This window comes from Schistocerca piceifrons, chromosome 1 (assembly GCF_021461385.2).
Source record: "Schistocerca piceifrons isolate TAMUIC-IGC-003096 chromosome 1, iqSchPice1.1, whole genome shotgun sequence".
Classification (NCBI taxonomy): domain Eukaryota; kingdom Metazoa; phylum Arthropoda; class Insecta; order Orthoptera; family Acrididae; genus Schistocerca; species Schistocerca piceifrons.
In genome coordinates, this window is record NC_060138.1 from 829397475 (window position 1) to 829412629 (window position 15155).

General features: G+C 40.8%; 1 protein-coding gene across 1 annotated transcript; it reads right to left on the bottom strand.

Annotated features, from left to right (window-relative positions):
- Positions 1–2866: 2866 nt before the first annotated feature.
- Positions 2867–3565, bottom strand: LOC124775428 (piggyBac transposable element-derived protein 5-like). Its single transcript, XM_047250264.1, has one exon. The coding sequence runs from the start codon at positions 3563–3565 to the stop codon at positions 2867–2869; it is 699 nt and encodes a 232-aa protein (XP_047106220.1).
- Between the last annotated feature and the right edge of the window lie 11590 nt (positions 3566–15155).

Here is a 15155-nt window from a genome sequence, read left to right on the forward strand (position 1 = left end):
TTACTTAAAAGCTGATTGACATTATCTGCCATTCTGAGGGTTGTAAATATGATGAAAAAGATAGCACAACATACAATTACATTATCCTCACGGCGTGTTTTCATAAAGTATGTCATTCGAAACGGTATCGTAGTCTCTGATTATCATTCCCTTCCTTTCTCTGTTTTCTGTACCAAAAATAGCATTGTTAATAAAACTGCTCGTTCAAGACTTTTGCTTTTGATCATAGAACAATTCATGAAGGCTGTGGTAATCTCCTCGCTGAAGTTTCACTGTCTTGCAACGTCCTGAGTTGTGTTTACAAGCCATTATAAAGTGACTGCCACCGCGAGCACCCATTCTTCTGCCATTGTGATAGATTATGTCGCCTATTTCTGCTATAGCACCATTACATTTACCTGTACTCCATTTTTTCATCCGAAAGTGGCCATATTGTATACAGACAACAAAATCCACTCAAAGCTTCATAAGTCAAGACCTACTTTACGACCACTGTTCCCACACCGTCAACAATTAAGTTTCAGCATGTGGATACCCAACGAGCATCCCTTCCCCTCCCCCCCCCCTGCCCCTATTCCCTCAACCCTCCCTCAGAAGATATTCGAACGCGTTCGGGTAGACAAAGGCGTTATTTTCACGTCATTAGCACATGACTGACGACGAGGAAGTTTACAGAAATAATAAAATTGGGCAATAAGCAGTCAGCTCAGCTACTGGCGGGCACTGTGACGTCACCATGGTCAACATTCTTTCTCCCTGTTTTTTTAAATGCAAAATGTTTTTCTGGTGCTAAGTTATTAATTTTAAAGGTATGCAGTTTTCTATGGTAAGCTTGTGTCCCGCACATCAGTAACAGATCAGACGGCTGACCCACATTCTATTTCGAACCGTTGACCTAAATTCAAGAACTTGGAATACAATCTGCTGGAATACGTTAACATAAGGAATTAAGTGTTGCACGCTACGACTAACAGGAAACAAAGCGAGTTCGCAATCTTGTCAGCGACGCTACCATGCAATACGGTAAATATGCTAAACATTGCCATTATTAGTCTCGTAATGCTGCAAAATAATTGTAGACAAGTGGTAAGAATAAGAAATCTCGACCATTTCCACTTACCCACTTATTTTGCTCTTGACCGGTTTCGGTTATTTTATACAACCGTCCTCAAACAACATTACTGTACAGTAAATGTATGTTATAATCAAGGAGTGTGTGTTGTAACATCAAAGTACAGCATTTCTAATGGGCGATATTTCGAAACATCTACGCTGCCTGCATTAAAGTTATGTCGTAAATTGAATTTCTCTGCAGAATTTTTTTTCTTCCAAATTTTTATTCGGCTGTTCTCTATTAGCTCGATAAATGCCATGCTATTATTTTTCGAGGTGAGCTGCTTGTGGTTCTCTTACTTGTTTTCGACGACAGCATGAAGGATGAATGTTCGCGTTCTTCGGGAATTTTTATTATTTCTGGGTGAGTAGAGAGGAACCACTACGTAGTTGTACAGAAGTTTCTAAAGACATTCCTGTTTCAGAATAATTTGTTGCGTCCATTTATAAGAGCAAACGTTAATTCAAACCACTTTTCTGAGGGTTCGAACATTACTGCATGGCAAAGCACTTGATTGAATGTATCTGTCTTAACCCTTTCGTGGGCAAAATTATTGAGGAATTTTTTTTATGAATGGAGAGCTGACAGTAGTTAACAGGTAGGTATATTTATCTAACAGAATATCAAATTTGCTACAACTGTGAAAGTGAGGTCACACAACAAGGTGGGAAGTATTCTTCCCACTGCCCTTCCTTGGAGTTAAATGACAAAAACAACTTTTTCGATATTTGTCATATTTATTTGATAAATTTACTTCTTTTGCTACAATGATTGTTCACATTTATTTGCCATGACATTTTCTGAAACATGGGTCTATGCATGTGGTATTTGACAATATGTACAAACACAACGAGTGCGCTTTTCTGCAGCTTTGGTACTACAATGACGGCACCTCCTGTAGGTTTCTCCTAAAATGGGTTGATGCTCCCCTACAGCCACATGACGAACATCTTCAGGTACTTTACCCCTTTTTGCCAGAAAGACAGGTTTTTGTCCACGCCTTTTTCGGGATGAGAAGCCAGCGATCAATTGTCTGGCTAGATGGATCCTGTATGTGAGCTGATCATGCTCTCCACTTTCTCTTTTATTTATTTTCCACAGGATAAAACTGTTCACTACAGCAACGTCCACCAGAAAATAAAATATTCTGTGCCACCATTTTACAGAACGTCATCAAATAGCATACCGTTCTCGTAATTGATCAAACTTATCGACACCACCCATTATTTTGTTGTATTCTGCCACAACTTCAGGACAACAAAACTCTCTGCTCTAGTACCAACCTTGTTTTTCCTCTGTATTGTGGTTGTTTCTCTTGGGTTATGAATTGAGGACAGGAAAGTGACTGGACGGTTATCCATACATTTTACTGCAGAAATGGCTCCTTTTGTTTCAAACTGGAATTCTCCTCGATCCAATTTTACGTTTTCCTTCATAAATTTGGGTAAATCTTTCCTGTTGGTCTTCACTGTTCCACATCCATACACACCCTTCTTCGAAAGTGTTGACATTAATTTCACAGTGGTGAAGAATCTGTCAATTGCAAGTACATTATTTTTATTATGTATTTCCTTTGTTAGATCCACTACAACCCTTTAGCCCAGTGTAAACATCAAAGTTCATTATATATCCAGTGAGTGAGTCTGACAAGCACCACAACTTGTAGCCTCGTTTCACCGGCTTCATTGGCATATACTGTTTCATAGATGATCGTCCTTTGAAGGGAATCATCGATTCAACCACTGACATAAATCATGAGGGCTCATAATTATTCTCACAGCTCTGCAAAAGCTTTTCAATCAATGGCTGTAATTTGTGCATTTTATCATATTCTGGATAATTTCTTGGCTTTGCAGTTTCGTTGTTATTACAGTGAACATTCTCTACAATCTTTGTTAATCTTTTACTTGTCATTACATTAGCGATTGGCTCTACTTTTAGTATAGGGTCTGAACTCCAGAAGTTAGAGAGAGTAGGAAGTTGGTGAATTCCCATTAGAATAAGACATCCTATATACGCTCTCATTTCTTGAGTAGTTGTGTCCACCCACGTTTTTGATGGACATCTACTACCACGATTCTGCTTTGCATACAAGTTTGTTTCATTTACAATGAGAGTGAAAGCATCGTCATCAAAGAACTTAGAAAAATACGTGAGCTCCCGATCATTAGCACTACAGAGAAATTTTGGTTTTCCTTCCATTCGTGTTTCAAAGTTGTTCTTTACATTGTAAAAGTAAGAACAGTCACCGTTCCATTCTTCTTCACTTTCACCGTCCAACGTATCACTACTGGCAACAGCCGGAAGCACGAATGATTCACTGTCATGTTCATCACCATAAATGTCTTGTTCCACAGAAACATGCCTTGAATCACTGGTGACTGTGTTATCTAGAACATTCAGTTCATCTGCAGCTCCTTCATCTCCTTCAATTTTTTGAATCACTTTCATCAGGTAATGAAAATAATATATTGTAAATTTCGTCAACATGTTTAGGATTGAAACTTCCTGGCAGATTAAAACTGTGTGCCCGACCGAGACTCGAACTCGTGACCTTTGCCTTTCGCGGGCAAGTGCTCCATCAACTGAGCTACCGAAGCACGACTCACGCCCGGTACTCACAGCTTTACTTCTGCCAGTACCTCGTCTCCTACCTTCCAAACTTTACAGAAGCTCTCCTGCGAACCTTGCAGAACTAGCACTCCTGAAAGAAAGGATATTGCGGAGACATGGCTTAGCCACAGCCTGGGGGATGTTTCCAGAATGAAATTTTCACTCTGCAGCGGAGTGTGCGCTGATATGAAACTTCCTGGCAGATTAAAACTGTGTGCCCGACCGAGACTCGAACTCGGGAGCTTTGCCTTTCGCGGGCAAGTGCTCCACCAACTGAGCTACCGAAGCACGACTCACGCCCGGTACTCACAGTTTTACTTCTGCCAGTACCTCGTCTCCTTCCTTCCAAACTTTACAGAAGCTCTCCTGCGAACCTTGCAGAACTAGCAGAGTTCGAGTCTCGGTCGGGCACACAGTTTTAATCTGCCAGGAAGTTTCATATCAGCGCACACTCCGCTGCAGAGTGAAAATCTCATTCTGGATGTTTAGGATTGCTGACGTCTAGGGAATGAGACAACTGAAAGGAAAGCAATGCAAAGAAATAGAGAACTGGAGAGTGTAAAAAATAATATGACAGATTCAACGGAAGCAAGCACTTGGTTTGATATGGTAAACTTGACATTCTGTGGAAATTAACTAAGTCAAAAATGTCAAATAAATGTGGCAAAATATAGAAATATTGGTTCTAGAGACGTAAAACAACGGGCTACCAAAGGGGCGGTGGGGAGCATCCTTCCCACCAACAATATCAAATACTACAAGTAAAGTCCACAAGTAATGCAAGTAAAACACATTTTACAACAAACGGGAAACATCAAATAATAAGACACCATAGCAAAAATCAGAAGTATTTACCTTATACTATAACTTTGAGGAAAAAATTACAAAATGTCACGCAAACAGCACTGAAAGGCTCATCTACAGAGCAACACTCAGCCATACAAAGTATCTGCGCGAAGGTACAGCAAAAACGGCCGTAACTTCCGATTCGAAATAGTACCCTATACTGTTCACTAGGTGGTAGCTCCATACAGAGGTGGGAACTGTGAATCCCACGGGGTTAGGAGAGAGTTCATTGTAGTGGGAAGCATGTTTCCCACGGCTCACGAAAGGGTTAAATGCTCTTTTATACAATAACTTCAACAATTATGACCGAAAGAAGTTTCTTCCTCTAAAAGGTTCTTAGAAATGATAAGATCAAATACGACTGTCCGCTACATTTAATTTGCCTTTTTTACAGAATTTCGTCAGCAAAACTCCTTCTAGCCTTGCTTGGAAGAGAAATATGACATAAAACTTAAGTTCCTATTTTGTTGCGGTTGTGAAAATTACACCTTACAACAGTACAGCCTATCGCAGTGTAAGGCTTACATACAACTGTGACACCAGTGGACTGCTTCTTCTGGAGGTTTCTGGAGACCCTAGGTGACGAGACTCCACTCGATATTCAGCTGGATATGTTTGCTATTGTTGAATCGTTGCAGCTGCGGGAGTCCTACACCGAACTGTTGCGATTCTTTGGCGTGCAAGACCCGATGAGAAGTCGCTGTAGATCCAGCCATGATTATGGTGGTCGACATTTTGAACAGTCTTTAAGGTAGTATTTCTGCAGTTGTTACGTCTACGTCTTTACTCCGCATGCCACCTTAATGTGTGGCGTAGGGTACTTTGTGTACCCAATGGCACTTCTCCCTTTTCATGTTCCAATCCCGTATGGTTCGCGGGAAGAATTATTGCTGGTAAGCCTCCGTGTGGGTTCGAAATTCTGGAATTTTATCTTCGTGGTCTTTTCGCGAGATATACGTAGGAGAAAGCAATACATTTGTTGACCCCTCTAGAAAAGTACGCTTTCGGAACTTTAATTGTAGAACATATCCTGGTGCAGAACCCCTCTCATGGAGCGTCTGCCATTGCCTTAGCATCTCCGTAACGCTTTCGCGATTGCTAAATGAACCTGTAACGAAACGTACTGCTCTTCTTTGGATTTTCTCTATTTCGTCAAGGAACACTTGAACTTATAGAGCGAGCTGTGTCCCATACGATCGTTGTTTTCGGAAACCGTGTTGGTTCTTACAGAGAAGCTTTTCGGTCTACAGAAATATCATAATACGCGATCATAAAACATGTTCCAGAGTTCTAAGGCTTATAGTTCTGTGCGTCTGTTCGATGGCCCTTCTTGAAACCTGGAACGACCTGTGCTTTTTTTCTAATCATTAGAAACCCTTCGCTCCTCTAGAGACCTAAGGTACACTGCTGATAGAAGACGAGCAAGTTCTTTCGCGTACACTGTACACGAGGTGTGATTGGAAAGTTTTAAGAACGTATCCGCTACTGCTTACTGGTTTGGCGGGGAGGTACACGGAGGGTGAGGAGTGAGTCATGGCCTTGTCCTCGAACACCCTCTGACAGGAAACTGTTTTTCCTTTATTCAGTTTCTTGTGGCAGCTGATTGAGTGCGGATCTGTTAGGGCTTGTTGCCGGATTCTGTCTGCGTGAAAATGGACGTAAAGACGGAGTAACGAGTTTGTGTGAAATTTTGTTTTAAAACCGGGAAATCAGCTTTGAGACTTGCGAACTATTAAAAACAGCTTTTGGAGATAATTGTATGAGCCAGTCAAATGTATTTGTTTGGTTCAACAGATTTAAAAATGGTCGCTAATCATTTGAAGATGAACCATGGTCCGGCTGTCCTTCCACCTCAAAAACGAATGAAAATGTTGCGAAAGTTTGCGACTTAGTACACTCTGATCGTAGACTTACAATTATGGAGATGGCTGATGAACTTAATTTAAGTTTCTATGCAGTTCAGTCAGTTTTAACTGAAGATCGGAACATGCATCGAGTGTCCGCAAAACTCATTCCAAAAGTGTTGTCAAGTGACCAGAGACAATACCGACTTGAAGCGTTCCAAGAACTGATTAATCGGACTAAAATTGACCCAGATTTGTTAAATAGGGTAATTACAGGTGACAGATCGTGGGTATATGGATATGATACTGAAACCAAAGTGCAGTCTTCGCAGTGGAAGACTCCAGGTTCACCACGACCGAAAAAAACAAGGCAAAGTCGATCGAAGGTGAAGACAATGTTGGTGATTTTTTTCGATTCTACCGACATTATGCATTATGAATTTACCCCTGGAGGACAGACAATTAACCAGGGATACTACAAATGTGTCCTTGACCATTTGCACGAAAAGGTGCAGAAGAAAAGGCCTGCGTTGTGGAAAGACAATGCTCCAGCTCATCGTACCTTCTCCATCGTTGAATTTTTGCCCAAATTCAAAATCCCTGTGCTTCCACAACCGCCACATTCCTTTTATTTAGCCCCTGCGGACTTCTACCTGTTTCCAAAACTGAAATTTTCACTGAAAGGGAACCGATTTGACTGGACTGAAGACATCCTGGCAAATACGGAGAGCGTCCTTAACACACTTCAGGAAAAAAATTTCCAGGAATGTTTCTAAAAGTGTAAACACCTCTGCAGTAGGTCTGTTCGACCAGAAGCGGACAATTTTGAAGGAGATGCATCACAGTAGAATGTAAGTACCACCAATGTATAATTACAAGCCCATTCTTAAAACTTTGCAATCACACCTCGTATGATCGAATTGGTGTCCCGTTAGGATCAGTGGCCTTTCCTCCGTTGAGCGATTTCATTTGCTTTCTCGTCCACTGGTGCCTTGTTTCGATATCTGTGATTTTTTCGCTCGTGCAACGATGTAAAGGAGGCATTGCAGTGCGATCTTCCTTTGTGAAACAGTTTCTGAATAAGCCTTTTAGGATTTCGGTCTTTTCTGTATCTTCTCTGTTTCAGTGCCAGTATGGTCACAGTGTGTCTAGACCAGTGATTTTCAAACTATTTGAGCTTCGGTGGCATTTAAAAGGCCGAAAATAATTGTGGGAGCACTATACACACGTTTTTGAGTAATATTTTACGACAGTGAATATAAGAAATAAATACCGTGATAAAATAACAATTAAGTCGTTTTATTTTGAATTTCGCGACCAGACTACAGAAAATACAACTTATATTAACAAAAACATACATTACCACAATAGGAACAAATAATTTTTGTATAATAATTATGTAAGAGATTCATGAAGCACGATTGTCATCCAAATACGAAGACAGAGCGCCGTGTTGCCTCCTACCCTGCCAAGACGAAATGCAAGAGAAACTATTAAGTGAAACGTATAAAAATGAAATAACGATTAATTCAAATTAATGAGAAAAGTAATAATGGAATACAAATTTAACGTACCTTACGTCTACTCTTTCTAGTGTTTGTGAGAAACATGAGCCTGATGTGTCCTCGCGATTTCTTCAATGTTTGGAGATATATTTGAAAGACAAACACTCATTTCCTTGTCAATACATTGAAGAGTTCCTCTCTTTTTACATTTAATTGTGGTGAGGGCAGAAAATCCTAATTCACATAGATATAACGTCGAAAATTGAAGTTAAATGTTCAAAGCCTTTCTAGATATCGTCACGTATTCTTCTTTTATAGAAATACAAAATGCTTCAAGAGACAATTCCTTATACTAAATCATCAGTCCACGATCAATAGACACAGCTGCCAGTTCTTCTTCTTCTCTTAATGCTAAGCCGAATTCACCTGAAGTTTCCGTGTATGGGTTTCCAATCCAATCGTACTGTTCGGTGTTGAGGGATGAAAAATATGAACTCAGTTTCTCTTCTAAACTTATTAAATGATCTTCTACTATTGGAAATATTTCATTTATGCACGTGCTCCTTACCAAAGGGAACATTTCCAAGTTATCTTGAACAGCTTTTCTCTTCCACATTTGTAATTTACTGTGAAACGCTTTAATTTTGTCGGTGAATGTGAGAATATTTTCTTCTTTCCCTTGCATGCTAGTGTTCAAGATATTTAGCTGCTGAAATATATGGGCCAAATACTGCAATCTGGAAAATCCAAAATTCACTCTGAAGGAGGTTGCAAAAATGTAAATGTTTCATTTCCTCAAAAAACATGAGAAATTCGAGTCGTAGCTCATGCTTTGGGTAAATACTTTCCCCCTCGACAACCACCTGATTTCTATGTGTAAAAGCAGCCGTCTGTATTCTGAGTCTACATCGATACAAAGTTTTTCGAATAAACGGGTTTTGAAAGGTCTTGTTTTAATAAAATTTATCTTCTGAACAACTTGCTCTAAGGCTTCACTCAATTTTTCTCCCAAATGTTTTGCTATTAAGGCCTCCCTATGAAGAAAGCAGTGAGTTACGATAACATTTTCATTTTTTTTTTGTACGAAAGAAATAAGACCCTTAACACAGCCTACCAATGAAGGGGCGCCATCTGTACAAATGCCTACATACGACTTCCACATTAATTGCCACTTATTAAGATAATCATGTAAAATGTTGAGAACGTCCTCACCCTTAGTGGGCACACTTAATTCTCTGCAAAAAAAGAAACTGATTTACTGTTTGATGCCGGCTGCGGTGGCCGAGCGGTTCTAGGCGCTTCAGTCCGGAACCGCGCGACTGCTACGGTCGCAGGTTCGAATCCTGCCTCGGGCATGGATGTGTGTGATGTCCTTAGGTTTGTTAGGTTTAAGTAGTTCTAAGTTCTAGGGGACTGATGACTTCAGATGTTAAGTCCCCTAGTGGTCAGAGCCATTTTTACTGTTTGATCTTGATTAATGAAATGGAGAAATGCTAAGAGTTGCGATGGTTGGTAATGTCTGTTGATGTAAAGTTTGAGTGCTTGAGATTATTACTGCATACATTTTTCTCAATATCAGTAGACATTTCTATAATACGCCTGTGAATTGTATCATTCGACAAAGGAATCTTGCTTATTTTCATAGCTGTTTCCTTTCCAAGCATAGTAATGACCATTTTTTTGCAAGCAGGCAAAATAAGTGACTCACCTATAGTATGAGCTTCCATACTCTTTGCTATTAGTTCAGAGACTTGGTGGGAAGCGATCAGAGCTTTATCAGAAACAGACATTACACTTTTAAAGGAATTTTCTTCCCTTGTTTGCTGTTCAGACAATCTCTTGAAATAACTTACAGGTTTATCTCGCATATGTGAATGCATTGTTTTAAATGTTTGGTTCAAATGGCTCTGAGCACTGTGCGACTTAACTTCTGAGGTCATCAGTCGCCTAGAACTTAGAACCAATTAAACCTAACTAACCTAAGGACATCATACACATCCATGCCCGAGGCAGGATTCGAACCTGCGACCTACCGGTCGCTCGGTTCCAGACTGTAGCGCCCAGAACCGCACGGCCACTCCGGCCGGCTTTTAAATATTTGCTAAGTTCACTAGGAAGCAGAAATTCATTTGCCATTTTATACCCACATACTTAGCATAGTGGGAAAGGGTAATCTTCATTCCCAGTTCAAGTGAAACCATAAAATAAGTAGTATTCACTGTACTTAGACGAGTAGGCCGCTGTTTTGCTTTTTTCCTTGCACTTAACGTTTGTTCACTTCCAGAATTGGATTCCTCGATGGCATGCTTGTTTTTCATAAATCTGTCCATTTTATTCGATTGTATTTTGCGTATAAGATTCACTTCTAGCCCTTGGAAAATGAGTAGTACACTGTACACAAAACGCGACCCCACGTACGCTAACGACCCCTCAGTGACATACACCTGAAAGCTCTGCGATAACGTCAAGCCCAGAACAATGGAAACGCGTTTCCCTTCTGGGCCTCGATTCTTGTGCCTCCCTGGGTTTGCCAACGATAATTTTCAAGTTCCGTTAACCTTGCTGGGAGCTTCCGTCATGAATCAGCCGGATCACTAAACTGCAGTGGAAATGACGCTCAGAATTAGCAAGGCTTCATGAACAATGACGATCATGTTCACATCTGCAACTCATCCGTAGCAAAGAGCATGGAATTCTTTTAGTCACGGACAGCTCGAGGTCAAACAATAAGCAGCTGTCATAGATAATTTCCTCTCTCAGTTTCTCTTTTCAATAACATTTTACTGACAACAGAGAGTTATACATTTTCAATAAAATGTTATTAAAAAGTGACTGGTTGCGGATGTTATTTACAATGTTTTGATACGCTGTCGCGGTACCTAAATAGGTCATAATGGCCAATAATCATAATATGCAATTCACTTCCTACCTACTGTTGCAGCGCTACTCGGAAATGGTAGAATAGGTTCGCATTCATTGGGAACGAGACGAAACCTTCCGAATTCCATGGACAAGTTGTGATCACATGCATATCGCACAAGGCTCAATTTCATCATGTTTACTATTATAAAAGAAAAACGTCCATAGGCAGATCAACTGCGAAACGGAAGCACGAGACGACAAAATAATATTTGTAAGAGTTTCCGTCGGAAAAATCCGTCAGCCGTCGAATAATTTTTCACCGTTTGCTCCTGATTCTGAACGTTTGGATCTGACCAGAAATCCATTAACCCTTGACAACACTATGGATTAACTCAACGTTTATTTACAAACTTTAAGAGCGATACAAGTGTCGTACCGTTTTGTTACGGAAAGAACGCACGGAACGAGGCGTGCGAAAATAATTTGCACGGCGCCTACAGGGCGAAGGGTGGTGAGATGAGGGATGGTTAGGAAAATTTCACGACCAGCGCTAGTCATCCACTGATGCCTGTGCGCCTGGTACCAACCAGCAACTAAGACAGTAATATTTTACACACAAAAATGAAAAAGGTTCGCTAAAAGCACATTATTTCTATCAAAAATTGTCAAATTAAGGTAAGGCTGTTGTAATGCAGTTCTAGTGCAAGGAGTTCAAGAAAATGGCATTTGAGGCATTTATTAATTATGAATGATCATGAAGCGTTATGTTGTAATAAACTGGCAGTCCATGGTTGCAGTCGCGGACTGCAAGTATTTTACAACATATCAAATAAGGTACTGTGTTGGCCACACCAAACTTTACCATGGACAAAGTGATACATTTATAAATACAGTTACATTCATTGTTAAATGAATTAACCACTCCCACCACTGCATATTGTTATGATTCAAGCAATGTGACAATTTTCTGACCATCCTGTTTATCCAGACCGCAGCATTCTGTCATCCGAATAATTATTTTTCTCGCCCCACTGCGAATTACCCTTTCCCTAGAATTCCGTACACTTCTCGGAGGTGTAAGGGATGACCTCGATGGGCTAGCAATGGCTTTATCATCACTCGTTATTTTGAAGTGTCTTTGTCCAGTTCCCAAACAGCCGCTACTGTTAGATAGCTAAAAAGAGAAGAGAGAAGACAGTCGGCATGAAACGTTCCGAATACTGTCAACACTACAAAGAGAATAAGCTACCTTATTTCCTTAATCAAACTGAACTATTCGACAAAACTTAAGGACTCGTTCCATACTGTACCTGTCACGAAATGGATAAAACTGAGTACCATATGTTCTTTTATATTTGGCCATAAGTTTTCCTAAAATATTACAGGGCGCACCTGTTAATGTTATAGGGCGCACCAGTGCGCCCTGGCGCACTCTTTGAGGGCTACTGGTCTAGACAAATTGCTTCGATTCGTTTACTGATTTAACATAAGACCAGACCTTTTTAGATTTTTTATCAATATCGTAGATACATTTGCAGCGAAACCCTCTCTGCTTTTCTTGCAGCTTCCTATCCCCAACACGGTTGTCAGACCGTGGTGGGTCTTTTCCATCCCTCACAATTACACTTGAGACATACTTGTCTAAAGCGTGTTGTACTATGCTCTTGAACTTTGTCCATTGATTTTCAACATTGTGAGTGCTGGAGACAAGATATTCGTGATGACTTGTCACATAATATGGAATATGTCTCTTGTCGCTCTTGATAAACAGAAAGATTTTCCTGCCTTTTTTTGTATTCCTATTTACAGCCGTATTCAGTGATGCTGTAATGGCCTTATAGTCGCTGGTTCCCTGTTGTACGCCGAGTTGAAAAGTTCAGGACTGTTTGACACCAGCAGGTCTAAGATGTTACCTTCACGAGTAGGTTCTTTGATTAACTTCTCAAGATAATTTTCGGATAAGGCACTTAGAACAATTTCATATGATTCTCTGTCCCTACTACCAGCTCTAATCACTTGACTCTCCCAGTCTGTAGGTGGTGAGTTAAGATCTCCACCTAAGTCTACAACATGACCGGAAAATTTACTCGAAATGTTCTCCAAGTTTCCCCTCAATTGCTGCTGAGGCACGAGGTCTATAAAAACATTCGATGACCATGTTTGCTCCACCTGTAAGACTTACATTCATCCAAATTACTCGCATTCTGAATCTGTAATTTATCGTATTTTTTTAATTGCTATAAACACGCTTCCACCACCAGCGTTCAACCTATCTTCGCGATAAACAATTCCAGGCGGAAGTTAGAATGTTATTGCTATTAATCTTTGGTTTCAACCAGCTTTCTGCCACTGATACGAGGGTGGTCTGGTAAGTCCGGTAATAAAGCAAGAAAAACTCACCTTACTTCTCGACATAGTCTCCTTTGAGGGATAGGCACTTGATCCTCTGATCCTCTAATTTTTCATCCTATCGGAAAAATAGATTCTGTCAAACTCTAAAAAATACTCGTTGACTGCAACTATCACTTCCTCATTTGATGAAAATTTCTCGCAGTAAGCCAAAGTTTCAAGTTAGGAAAGAGAAAAATGTGACTTTGGGCTAAATCTGGTGAAGATGGTAGATGAGGAACCAACTCAAAGCCCATTTCATGCACTTTCGCCATTGCTATCGCTGATGTGTTGGATGGTGCGTTATCCTGGTGAAGGAGCACTTTTTTACGTACCAAGTTTGGTGTTTTTTCAGCCAATTCAAGTTTCAATCGATCTAACAGTGATGCATAATAGGTCTCCTTATGTTTCTGCCGTTTTCCAAGTAATCCATGACGATTATTCATAGTGAATCCCCAAAAACAGTGGCTATCACCTTACTAGCTGACAAAATGGTCTTTGCCTTCTTCGTCTCACTTTCACGAGCCTTTGTCCATTATTTTGACTGCCGTTTTGACTCGGGTGTGTAATGATGGATCTGGGTTTCATCAACAGTCGCAAATCGGCGCAAAAAGTCGTGCGGATTGCGATTAAACATCGTCAGGCATTCTGTTGAAATGTTGAGCCGGATGCGCTTTCGGTTGACTGTGAGCAGTCGCGGCACCCATCTCGCACATAGCTTCTGCATTGTCAGCTCTCCGTGCAGGATATTATGCACTGGCTCAGCTGAGGTATCTACAGTCCCAGCAACCTCACGAATTTTTATTCGGCTGTCTTGCATTATAATGTCATAGATTTTGTCAATGGGTTCCTTTCTGGCGACCTCAACTGTACCTCCGGAGCGTTCATTTTCGCCGGCCGGTGTAGCCGTGCGGTTCTAGGCGCTTCAGTCTGGAACCGCGTGACCGCTACGGTCGCAGGTTCGAATCCTGCCTCGGGCATGGATGTGTGTGATGTCCTAAGGATAGTTAGGTTTAAGTAGTTCTAAGTTCTAGGGGACTGATGACCACAGATGTTAAGTCCCATAGTGCTCAGAGCCATTTGAACCACTTTTTCGTTCATTTTTGGTGCTTGTCCGACCACATTAAAATTCATTAATCCAAAAGTAAATAGTCTTCAGTGATGGTGCAGAGTCCACGTGAACTTAATCCAATTCTGTTTTGATTTGTGCCTCAGTCCAACGATTAAAATAAAAAATGTTTATTTAAAGCGCGAAACTTGGTTTCCTCCATTTTCAATCGCAGTCGACACGCTGACCATTTCAGATGGCTGTCAACACTGAACTGTACGGTGTATATTGTTGAAATTCTTTATACGATCCTTGGAATAATCAAGTGTCCAACCGTGAAGGTGCAATAAAAATGTTCCATTCTTTCGTGGAAACTTACCATACTTACTAAACCACCCTCGTACTATGTGGACTTTGTTACCCTTTATAAGCGAGATAACGAGATTATTTTTGGACCTTCCATAGACGCTCCTGCAATTAACTAATACTGTATTAAAGTTTTCTTTCTCCGATCTGCTACCCTGGGCTCAGAGGGCACCTTATCGGGCCGGTAGGCTGTGAGCCTGTGCTCTATATTGATAGACCTGTTTGAAAACACTATGGAAAATGTGTATACGAGGGGGGACCCAAAAGAAACCGGATTCCGAGGGCGCTGCCAATCGTAGATGTAGTGCAGGATTCTCACGCTAGATGGTATTAGTAGAGACCTTCATGAAACAGCTGTGCAGACGGCGTCAGTGTAGAGCTGAACGTGCAAGTGTGGTATTGTGTTTCTCTGACTGTTTGTGGGTTACCTCTGCGAAGTCGTTATGGCAACTTTAAAAGAACAAAGAGTGTGTGTGAAATTTTGTTTCCTGCTTAAAAAAAACTGCAACGGAGACACACCAAATGCTTCAAGAAGCTTTCCAGGAGGACGCTATGAGCCGCACACAGGT